General features: G+C 35.0%; 1 protein-coding gene across 2 annotated transcripts in view; it reads right to left on the reverse strand.

Moving 5' to 3' along the window:
• Positions 1-13,089, reverse strand: part of SEMA3A (semaphorin 3A) — a 322,510-nt gene that overhangs the window by 42,276 nt on the left and 267,145 nt on the right. For both annotated transcript variants that reach the window (XM_059170983.1, XM_059170982.1), the window contains 4 exons: positions 5,594-5,736; positions 3,908-4,022; positions 3,746-3,815; positions 1,596-1,740 (listed from right to left, as the gene is read on the reverse strand). In XM_059170983.1, the coding sequence (XP_059026966.1) occupies positions 1,596-1,740; positions 3,746-3,815; positions 3,908-4,022; positions 5,594-5,736 (473 nt within the window). The remainder of the gene's footprint in view (positions 1-1,595; positions 1,741-3,745; positions 3,816-3,907; positions 4,023-5,593; positions 5,737-13,089) is intronic.

Raw genomic sequence — 13,089 nt, forward strand, 5'->3', positions numbered from 1 at the left:
GAAATGATAGCAACAGTTGGGCTATTGAATATAATATATATAAAAATATAAATCTCTTAGAATAGGGTCTGACACAATAATTTCTAATGTCTATCAGCACTGTATATGTATTCAGATCAAAACCTTTATATCTCTAATAGCAGTACAATATCCAGCACAGTGAAGAAATTCCACCGAATTTAAAGCAAAACTAGAGTCAGGTTATACTGAAAATACACTCACATAAATGAACCACAGAGATATAAACAGCCATCACCAACAAAGTAAAAGCAGTTTGCCATTAATAAATGGAATATATATCTTGTGATTTCTATAAAACCCATTTGATTTCATATAATCAATATTTCATCTTGTTTTGCTTGTTCATTCTTCTGAAAGCCTCTGTAGGTTTCTTTTATCTACAAGAATCATCAGCTAGAACTAATATCTATGATATTATTATATTATAATGCAAAATTTTCAGTTTGTTCATAAAGAAGTTTATAAATAGAAAAAACAAGATTAAAAGCCTCACATTTAATAAAATATATAAAATATAAATTACTTGAATTTAACGGAACAAAACTGAAGTAAAATTAAAGTCATGGCTAAAGTTCAAATATAAGTTTTTCCTCACATGAAGTTATTTCCTTAGAGATTTTTAGGATTAGAAATGTTGCACTGAACCAGATGCTCAGTCCACGTATACTATGGCCTCTGCCATCATTGATAACTTCACTCATTTTCTGCCATATTGAAGCCTTTGGGGTTTTTCTGTTGTGTTTTGTTTTGTTTTGTTTTGTTTTTTTTCTCCCTACTTTAAATTGCAGATTCAAAGCTGGTTTTATTTTGAGTTCCCTCTACTTTTCTTTTCTTTTTTTTTTTAAAGCCTGAATGTGCCTCAGGGTTGCTGGAGGGAAAAAGGAGAAAGGTCAGCAAAAGGAGACAGTGTCTGTTAAAATATGTAGGTAAAATATGTAGGTAAAGAATATCTTCTTTACCTACTTGAGGGATGTGTCCCATTCCCATGGGAAAATAATGTTGACTTAAAACTTTTCTTCCTCCTATTTAATGGGCAATCCTTGAAGCCTTCATTATAACTAGGAAGAACAAGTTCAGATTATCCTAATTGTTCCCATTCTCCATGAAGGCCATCTTCAGAAAAGATAATAAATAAGGCTACCTACTCAGTTTCTACTTCTCAAAAATTTGGTTATTAATAACTGGTAAACACTGAACTTAACCACTGATGTTGTAAAAAACAAGTTTTTAAATGTACAATTCCACAATATCATAAAAAATCCTTGCTTTGCCATTGTTTATAGTCTTTGCACCTATGTTTTACATTATCCATAGTTAATACCTGTTTGTAGCTGCTTTTTTTTAACCTTCAGCATACATTTATTCCTTCGGTATTTTAAACACCTAGGCCATAAATTAATAAAAAACTATTTAAAAAAAAAAAGGTGGAGGGCACCTGGCTGGCTCATTTGGAGGAGCATGCAACTCTTAATCTCCGGGTTGTGAGTTCAAGACCCACACTGTGTATAGAGATAACAAAAATAAATAAATAAATAAACAAACAAACAAACAAATAAAACACCTAGGCCACTTACAGTTCCTGGTCGTGGGTAGGGGACTCTTCCTTGAAAAGGCACCCACTGATAGTTGGGACCATCCCTGTGAGCATATGGGCCAAGGAACACCCTCCTCACATCACTCATGCTATACATACACACAGCTGACCCTTTGAAGATGTTACTAAAAAGGGAGACAGAAAAAACAACAGATTTTCATCCTTATACAGTGACAAGACAACTGTTTTTAAGTTGTTCTAAATTCTTAAATATCAGGTATCAACTATCAAGACTTAAACATAAGTTCAATCCAAATAATACCTGGGATCTTTTTCGACTGAAAAAGGTCTTGTGTATTTTAACAAGACACAAGATAACAAATTATGATTGCTCAAAAATAGAAGGCATAGAAGAAACCATCATTAGTACTGATAGTACACATATTTATATCATGTATAGACAATATATGATGCGAAGATACACATTTATATACATAAACTTTGGTGGAAAAAGCCGTATACATGATCTTCTACAAAGTAATATGTAATTTTGATATCAAATAGAAATACAAATATAAACTTTGTAATATGTTAAACCTCAAGCATAATTACTGAAACCAGAGAAATTTTAAGCAAGCAAGAATGTTTAAGAAGTCATTTTATAAGCTGAAACTGGTACAGAAAAGGAATAATGTCAAATGATGTGTCACATTATATTATTATTATTATTATCTTTTTAAAGATTTATTTATTTATTTGACAGACAGAAATCACAAGGAGGCAGAGAGGCAGGCAGAGAGAGAGAGGAGGAAGCAGGCTCCCTGCTGAGCAGAGAGTCTGATATGGGGCTCGATCCCAGGACCCTCGGATCATGACCTGAGCCGAAGGCAGAGGCTTTAACCCACTGAGCCACCCAGGCACCGCACATTATATTATTTTTAACTCCCAAATCACCAAAAGCATTATAGCCAGTTACACAGTCTGATTTGTGTGAAGGCATTTTAAACAATCTCTTCCTAACTCAGAAAATTGTTTTAAGTTAGTAGTTGTTCCGTCCTACTCAAAGTGAAGTACTATAGCAATCATCCCCATCATTTTGCTTGACAAGAATCAGGTACCCAAAACAAACTGGAAGTTTGCCATGAGCTGTCACAATTTTCCATTTTATTGTACTTATATAAATACAACTTGAGAGATGTATAAAACAGTTGTGCACACTTAAAATATGGAATGCTTATCTTTTAACCAATCTTTCACTACAGAAAATTACATATAAATCACACTAAATGAAAAACACGTGTTTACAAGAATTTATTACTGGAAACTGTTCCATACAGACAACATTTGGTAGAGTGCAAGCTGCATGAGGGAAGAAAGATGCCTAGTTGCTTTTCTGGAACATCAATTACATATTGCACATCATACCTAACACATAATAAGTCTCAGTAAATACTTAGAGAATTTAATGACGATATTTTCCTAATGGAAGAGCAAATAGTTAGGCCTCATGCCACTCCTACAGATTCAGAAACTCTGGGGGCAGGGCCTAGCATGCTCCCTGGGCAACTCTGATGGTTGCTCAGACAGATGTTTGAGAACCACTGTACTAGGTAACGGGGAAAAAGAAGAAATGGATTAATGCCTGTTTAATTTTAACAATTCCAGGTAATATAAATTTTATACTGAATGTGACAGTGAGGAGATAATTGCTGCTTGATTGGCAGCAAAAGCCTTGTGAAAATGGGTAATGGAGAAAGGAGGAGGGCGCGGAGAAAGGGGTGGGCGAGGGAGGGATAGGAGGAGAATGAGGGAGGAAGAAGGGGAAGAGAAAGGAGAGGAAAGGAAGAAGTTGGACACCTGCAGCTTACAGCACTAATAGCTCTGATCAAAACTCAGATTTCTGTTTTTCAGAATAGTCTACATTTGACTCAGATGTTCAAGTCAGAGCTATACATAGGACACGACACATTTTCATCCTATTTATAGTGATGATATGCTTTGCTAAAAAACTTGTTTTTTAAACGACTATTTAGATCCTAACTTATTTTAACCATCCAGGAATCTACAACAGCTTAGAGGTTAAGCCAACATTGTTCTTTCAAAAATGTATTTCCAAAATTTATGGGTACTCACAAAGCACCTAAAAGACACAAAGCTTCTACATTAACAAGATAGTAAAATATTATTTACCTGGAAGTTGTAAACACTCCATATACAATTGGATTCTTAGGATCTTTAGAATTCATTAGGAATACATCCTCTGTTTGAAAACAAAATTAGGAAAAGTTGCATTTTGGTGCTTATCACAAAGTCTGAACAGATACTCTCTATACAACATCATCAGCAACTCACGCAATTCATCAAAATGAGTGTCAATGCCATTTGGTCCCGGCACTGAGCAAATCAGACGAGCTTTGAGGAATGTTGTCCACTTATTCACTAGACTTCTGTGCCCCCCAAAGTCATTCTGAAAAAAGAGAACACTGGTTTTAGGAAATGTGCATATGAATAATTTCAAATATTTCTCATCTTCATACTTTGAGACAGATCTAGAACTTCTTCATTTCTCAAAATAAAAGTAATTCCATCATAGATACAAGTAACTGTTTTCTTATTATACTGTTGGTCAAAGCTATGCAAACCTTATTCAAGGAATGACTTACAACGTACAATGAACATAATGGTACAATACATTTAAGAGTATTTACTGAATGGAAGAATAAATGCATACCTTGCAACCCACACTGAAAACAGATCCCAAACAAAAGCATATCAGCATCGAATATTTTATAAGTTAAACAGTTGAAACAATTTTGACTTTACAACAGCACACTGAAAAAGTATTTGCATAATTCTTAATAAAGGAAATTCACTTACCTCATCATTGAAAATGAAACTAAATTTTTACTTAGTGTAGCAATAAATTCTATTATGATAGTATGTATTTACTGGTAATAAAGCCTTTTAAAATAATATTTATGTGCATATGTTTGAAGGAATATGAGTGTTCCTTCAAAAACATAACAATGACTTATATTTTGTTTATATAATTCTAGATACTATAAAGTTTTTTTAACTTTTGTAATTAGTGCTTTTAAATATGATTTATACTTTTTGGGGAACATTCTCATACATTTCACATATTTTTGTATGTTTCCGACTGTGAAAACTTTTAATTTTCCAGCAACTTAATATGCTAGAGATAAATAATTCGATCATGACTAGGGAAGGAAAGATGCTAACCAATCCCTGCAACAGAGATTTTCAAAAATTTCCTATTTTCTTAAAAAAAGAAAATTCCATTGAAGACATTAATAGATCTGCCTTTGTGATTTTCTTGAGATGAAAGGTGCTTGAATTTATAGTAGTGGTTGGCTTTATTCATACTGTATATATATCCTGTACTATACAGTGTAGTGGGAAAGAATGGTATTGTTACCATGTCTTCACACTGATACTAATTAAGCCATAAACATTTATTGAGCAATTTTTATTCTATATATCTAACATTATAATGTAACATACCCAATTTTGTGTCACACAGGAAATAAATGACCTCAAAGTTCAGAACATCACAATTACATCTGTGTGTTCACATCTATGTACATAGGATGCTACAATCAATTTATAAAATCAAGCTTTAACGCTTTTCTCGCTTACATTAATGCTTTAGCTATTCCACCAATAAACGTCTGTTCAAAAGTTACACAGTGTAGGAAACTTTGCTACATCTGAGAATACAAAAAAGTATGTTCTCCTATGTAACATGAAAAAAATTGTTGCTTTAAAATTTCAAAGCTCATTTAATGTAAGTATGACATACTGTGTTCTCGCCTCAACATACATGCTTGCCTGTGAAGAGTCACGCACAAGCAACTATGCTTCCAATCATTCTTTGCCATTTAAATATTTGCAGTGATCAGTCAAGATTTTGAGCCATATTTTTCATTGTACTTGCACATATGTGGAAAAGAAAACGAAATAAAACCATGATTGGACAGTGCAACCCTCCTCAATTGCTTTTTTTCTTGACCTTACCTTGCATATCTGACCTATTCTAGCATGAGTGGCTTTTCCAGTGTGTTCTCCATCTATCGCATTTTCACGGAAGAAAAAATATACTTTGTCATCTTCAGGGTTGTCACTTTCTGGGATGAGGTGGGCACTAATGAACCTTGGATCTGAGAGGCAAATTATCGGATATACATTAATTCACAGTTAGATAAATAATACCATTCATTACAGTCCATTTTCACTTTCTCTTCACTTCCTTTTGACATATTTCAAGAATTAATCTTGCAGCCACTCTGGAAAACAGCATGGAGGTTCCTCAAAATGTTGAAAATAGAACTGCCCTATGACCCAGCAATTGCACTATTGGGTATTTACCCTAAAGATACAAATGTAGTGATCCAAAGGGACACATGCACCCGAATGTTTATAGCAGCAATGTCCACAATAGCCAAACTATGGAAAGAACCTAGATGTCCATCAACAGATGAATGGATCAAGAAGATGTGGTATATATACACAATGGAATACTATGCAGCCATCAAAAGAAATGAAATCTTGCCATTTGCAACAACATGGATGGAACTAGAGCGTATCATGCTTAGCGAAATAAGTCAAGCAGAGAAAGACAACTATCATATGATCTCCCTGATATGAGGAAGTGGTGATGCAACATGGAGGCTTAAGTGGGTAGAAGAAGAATAAATGAAACAAGATGGGATTGGGAGGGAGACAAACCATAAGTGACTCTTAATCTCACGAAACAAACTGAGGGTTGCCGGGGGGAGGGGGTTTGGGAGAAGGGGATGGGATTATGGACATTGGGGAGGGTATGTGATTTGGTGAGTGCTGTGAAGTGTGTAAACCTGGTGATTCACAGACCTGTACCCCTGGGGATAAAAATATATGTTTATAAAAAATAAAAAATTTAAAAAAAAAATTAAAAAAAAAAAAAAAAGAATTAATCTTTCCTTAGTTCACAGTTTTCAGTACATGTGAACTGTTCTTTATGTATTTTAAAGTATGTTACAAATCACCTTATGTTGCAGAAAAAAGATTCTTTAATTCTTTTTTGGAAAGTTAGGAGTGGTGCAAAAATCCTTAGTGAGACCACACAGTGAAAATTCATTTCTGGATATTAGAATGTTTTGAAAACTGTAAAGGCTATCAAATATTGCTTATTGCCATCATCATTGCTATTCTTCCTTCTAAGCATACAATAGTTTAAATCAAAGTACAAATCGGTCTGTTCTAGTTTCCACCGAAGACTGGATGGGAGGGAAGAGAGAGCCACATAAAACAATAACGAGAAACCACTAAAATTCCATTTCAGTGAATTTACTAGGCGCTCAAGCCACCTTGGTATTCTGGTGCCACCCTTGCATCTTTTCTGTCTCTCACAACTCACATTCTATCCATGGGCACAACCATCACCTTTTCTTACCAAATCCTCTATGACCAGTCTTTCCCAGACCACCATGGCCAGGGATGGACTCCTAGCAGTCTCCTTATTTCTACCTCACCAGTCCTATTCTATTACTTCACACAACAGTCAGAGTGAAACTCCCGATATATCGCTTCCCTCTCTAAACCCTCCTACATTTTTCCAAATCTCTCACAATAAATAGAAAATAGAAAGTCTTTCCTGTGACCAGACCCCATTTATGATCTCGTCCCTACTACCTACCTCATAAGCCTTTTTTTCTACATACCCCTGCTTACCTAACTTAGTCCTAGCCAGCCATACCACTTCCTTCTGGTCTTCAAACAAGTCAAGTACTCTCAGTCCTGCCTCAGATTTTTCTCCCTGTGTAATCCTCTGCCCTCATATATTAGAGCTACTGGATTCCTACTTTTACTCGGGTCTTTGTTTAAATATCGCACTATTAGACAGATCTTTGTTAACTACCCTATTTAAAGCACTGAAATCCTTATTTTTGGTTGTTAATTTTCATGCATTATTATTCTTCCTAACATAATTAAACACCTGTGATTTCTTGATCTTTCTTTCTCTCTGGTCTTGTTTATTGTCTCTCTCCCCACTTCAGTAAAATAAAAATTCCAAGAAAATAAGGACTTGGCATGTTTTGTTTGTTGCTATGATCCTACAGGTTAAAACACAGTGGTCATTCAGAGAATATCTGTGCAAGGAAGGAAAGAGAGAACAAACAAACATCAACAACAAAAAAACAAGACTGGCTAGATTATGTGGAAGGTTTATTAGCAATATTCAGAGCCTCATCTAAAAAACAAAACAAAACAAAACTTTGTAAATACTTGGATGGATGTGGTTATGATACGGACAAACAAATCAAAGTACAGAATAGCTTCACTGGCTTTAAGATGTAAAAACTAAGAAGCTGAGTTCATCTCACTGACACCACTTAGGACATTGCAGGTATTTAAATTCTTACAATAATCTACCTTTAACTCCCATGGTGTATTATGTTATTAAGTTAGAAATGAAATATCCACACATAGGTCAGTACCATACTTGAGAAACCAGGGAAGAGGTCAGAAGCCTAGAACTAGCTTTATCCATGTGATTTAGTCCTAATCTTTACACCTGTGTATAATCATTGTTATCACGTGTTTTATGCTTGTAACCTTCTTTTAGCATTTGCTCTGGGACCATGCAATTCAGGTTGCACTCCATGATCCTACTCAGGCAAATTATACAGACTCTGCAAGTAATGTAAAATAACGATTTATTATGTATTCATATTCAAGGTTCAGTGTGCTTGTGGCATAAGAGTGGGGAAATGATTTAAAACTTGGGCTCACTTAGCACCAGAACTTTAAAAAGACATAAAATAATGTACTACTTTAATTTTAATAATTATTGCAAGCTTATTTTTCTTCACAAATTTCTACTTGTTCATATACATAAATATGTTTGTATATATGTGTTTGTGTCTTATGAGGAATGGTGAGCAGAATAACTTGTGTGACATAGTAGGAACAGGTATGTTACAAATCAAAGAATTCATACCCTACTGACGAAAACAGGGTCCCAGTAATGCAGCATTGTGTGTGTGTGCACATATATAACACAAACCTCCATGTCAAAGAATTCAGTTCAGTAACTTGCAATTTTTGCGACATTTTGGCAAAGCTCTTACCTCTCCGATCTGAGATGACTGATTTTCTCATTGGGTTTACTTCAAATTGAGTTATTTCAAATTGGATTCTATTCACTTTGTCTTTCATAAATACTTCATATCAAAACAAATACTTTAAACTTAAATAGTGCATGTGAAACAACTTTGTAAAATGTTAACAAATGTACTATATTATGCCATTATGATAATAGTGAAAGGAAGGCTTAATCACATGTTAAATCTGGAGTTCTCATTATTCAGCTACAGAATTAGAATAAAAAAGTCATACATCTTCTTCTTTAATACTAGAGCAATGAAGGACAAATTCATCTAATATTACCTCCTAAATTAGTGTAGTTGTTCACATAAATGTTTGCATAACTTAAAGAATTTCAAGTAATTAAATCCAGCTATTTTATTTGCTTGCAGATACACATAAGGCACTGCGTAGAAAGCAACATGAATAATATATATTCCCTTGTTCTCAGAAAGTTATAATCTAGCAAAAGTCATATCAGAAGTACCAAAATGACAAGAAAGCAAACAATATTTGACATGAACAGATATTCTCTTCGCTTGGTGTCTGGGCACGACAGAAGGCGTTATCAAGCATCATGTTTCTCTCTCTAAAATATGTGAAGAAAATTATCATTTTACAAGTATGGACTCTAGTGGGAAATAATTCAAGCAAGTTATCAAGCACATTCATTGTTGAAAGGGCCTGCAATCATAGTGTTTCCTTTAATATCTGATACTATAGGCATGGAGGACTCCGTAGGTGAATTAAGTTTGACAAAGCTTCAGAAACAACCAAAACATAAATTATACATTGAAAAAGGACAAATTTATTATAATAAAAAAAGAATATCAAAGGAAAACAATGTCACTCTAATGAAATTTGTCTTTAAGAACTTTAGGATTTGTTCTTGGAAAAACATTCATTCCTACTTCAAAATAAAATAGGTCTCTAGTTAATCTCTCTCAAAAATTTAAAAGGATTCATTCTACTATTTCGAACTTAGAAAATCTTCTCTAGGGTCAAAAATCTTCTCACGGGGTGCCTGGGTGGCTCAGTGGGTTAAGCGTCTACCTACAGCTCAGGTCATGATCTCAAGGTCCTGGGATCAAGTCCCGCATCAGGCTCTCTGCTCAGCGGGGAGCCTGCTTCCCTTCCTCTCTCTCTGTCTGCCTCTCTGACTACTTGTGATCTGTCTGTCAAATAAATAAATAAATAAATCTTAAACAAACAAACAAATAAATAAACTTCTCACTATATACATTTTCTACCTTCTGAATTCCTCAATTTTTGTGTTCCCCTTCCTTACTACATTTTGTCCTCTTACTCTTCCTCCTATTTTCTCAATCTATTCTCCTTCCTGGTGAATTCTTATCCAATCCAAACCTTCTAATCAGTCATTCTAATTGCTTTCCCTATTATCCTCGAACCTCTTAGCCTCCTGAACCTCTACTTCACCTGCCTTACAAAACCCCAAAACGTTTCCCCCTATGTTTCTAAATCTAAGCAAGGATGATGAAAATCATATAATCATAGTAAATGGATGTGCTATTTATTAACTCAGGATATTTATCCTAAACAAGAATCCTAGTGTTACTAAGGAATTATTTTATTTACTTTAGTGGCTTACTATAGATTTATTAAAAGCAACTCTTTAAAATCATTCTGATTGTCTTCAAATCAGTACTGACAGAACCAAAACCATTTAGTGAGAACTCCCTCTTTTTCCTTTCTTCACCCCAACTCCCAATTTTTCTTTTCTTTCTTTCTGTGGAAAAAATGATCTCTCCTCATTTCTAGGTCTAAAGCCTCTATTTGCTCTCAATCCAATAATCGAAATAATGCTCCAATAACAATCTCTATTTTTCACGCAATCATGTACCATCTATATTTTCATTCATCAAATCTTTCCTAGATTTGGATTATGAAACATTAGGTGATATTATGATAAAATGTTTTCTATCTGAGAGAGAATACCAACAATTAAACAGTGTTTATTAAAATGCACAAAAAGGGATGCCTGGGTGGCTCAGTGGGTTAAATCTCTCCCTTCGGCTCAGGTCATGATCTCAGCGTCCTGGGATTGAGCCCTGCATTGAGCTCTCTGCTCAGTGGGAGCCTGCTTCCCCTTCTCTCTCTGCCTGCTGCTCTACCTACTTGTGATCTCTCTCTCTGTGTCAAAGAAATAAATAAAATCTTAAAAAAAATTAAAATGCACAAGAAGAACAAAAGTAAGAGTGAAAAAAATGCAATGGAAATAGAAAGGAAGATTAATCTTGACTTAAAGGAATTAGTGAAAGTTTTTCTCAGAAGATAGGACCTGTAACTCAAGAGCTGAAGAAGAACCAAGAATATCCCAGGTAGAAGGAACACACGCCAGGTCAGAGAAACCACAATGTTGTACACAGAGAGTGTCCATGAAGAGACAGGTGGTCAAAGACGATGACAAAAAGTTAAGCAGAGGCCAGAATAAGGAGGAAGTATTGTTCAGGAGCATAATGTTCTAATGCCTATGCGGGAAACCACTGAAATATTTTAAACATAGTAATGACATTATCAGATTCCTATTTTAAGATCACTGTGACTGCTATAAAAAAAATATATATATATATAGTGAGACAAGGATGAAGGCATGAAAACCACTCTGGAGGCTGGTGAGAAGTGATGGTGATTCGGATGATATAACAGAGAAGGTGACGTACGAAAGGATTATGTGAAAACAGAATGAATGGATTGCATTCGCTGAGATGCTGAATGTAGGGAGCAGTGACAAAAATCATGTAAATATTAAAGAAATGTCTGATTGAAAAGTTGGTTGGGTAGGAATCACTTACTGGGATAGGAACACCTGAGAAAGGACAGACACGGGGAGGATAGAGGCAGAGAAGGAAGAGGACTTCAATTTCATGCACCTTTTAAAGTGAGACGCTTGTGAATCTGTCCCACATGCTAAGGAATACAGAAGTTCAGGAACGAAATGGCAAATAGAGTTGAAGTTATTTTAAATTGGTAGTAGGCTATAGAGGACAAAGAGCAAAGAGGACAGAATCTAACGCAACGAGAAAAGTGATGAACACAGGACAAAATCTAGGAATTGGGGAGTTGAAAATGAAGGCAAGAAGTTGATTCTTCTCAGGAATGTCAGTCTTTCCCTCCTTAGTGATTCTGTGTCAGATATTTATTTTTAACATCTTTTCACCCTAACGAAAGAAAACAAAAAACTTCCGCTGACACTCTATGCTGTAGCTTCTATCGTGTTTCTCGCCCCCACTGAGGCCTAGGACTTGAGAAGAGTGCCCATGCTGAGACTCCCTGTCCTCTTTACCAGTCATTTCTCAACTCTTACTATCTAGCTTCGGCATTTCACCACCTGTGAGTGTTCTACGGATAATCAACAGAAACATCAACAACAACTGGATCTTCAGCCATTGGCACAACAAAATCTTCACGCCCCTCCTAAAGTTATCATTTTTTTCTCTGGCATGTGGCTTCTGTGACTTTGAATCTGAACTGTTCATTATCTAGCCTTCACTATCTCTGTTATGACTTCCCTTTTCCTTTTTCCTAAATCCCCAAATATAGATGCTTCCTAAATGCCTGTCTTTGGGGGTTCATTTCCTTTCCCCCCTACTCCTATAAATGAAGTAACCTCGTAGCATTTCTTCCACTGTTTCAACATTCTTAATTTTGTTAAAATTTTAGGATTTTTTCTTTAGGAACTGATTTACTTTTAGAGCTTCAGGTATCTTCAAACTATATCAGCCTTGATTTTTCTCCAGATCCAAGTATGCATTTTAAACTTCTGGCTCAAATTTTCTACATAAGGACCTCACTACAATTTTAATTCACCACAACTAGCAAGAAACTTAGCTACTTTTCTCTTAGAACTGCTTCTGCTCCTGTCTTTCCATTTTGGCTAATGTCAACATCAACACCTACATATAAACTGTTATTTTATCTTAAATTGCTTCCATTTCTTGCAGGACTTTTGTTTTGCCCTCCCAATTTATTATCAAACTTATTCCTGCTATTATTGCCACTTCTTTCCCTGTTTTACAATCTTAATGTTGCTTGTACAATTCATGTTTTTTTTTACTTTGCAGTTATACTTTTGGAATCATCTAATTGTTCCTCTACACATGTATTATCTATTTCTTCTAAGCCATCCATACAGTGCTACAGAAAAAAAAAAAAAAAAGTACTAATGCATTTATACCACATAATTTCCAGAATAGATTTCAAGTGTCATAGGATATGACCAAGTAGCATAAACTAAGATGTGGCAAGCAGAAAGGACAGAAAGTCCAATGTTATCATGAGCCAGTAACAAGTCTAAAAGTAGAAGCTACATTCACTAAAACATGTATTTGAGATGGGCCACAATTTTGGCTCCAAGCTTTCTAGAA

This window comes from Mustela lutreola, chromosome 4, assembly GCF_030435805.1.
Source record: "Mustela lutreola isolate mMusLut2 chromosome 4, mMusLut2.pri, whole genome shotgun sequence".
Taxonomy (NCBI): Eukaryota; Metazoa; Chordata; class Mammalia; order Carnivora; family Mustelidae; genus Mustela; species Mustela lutreola.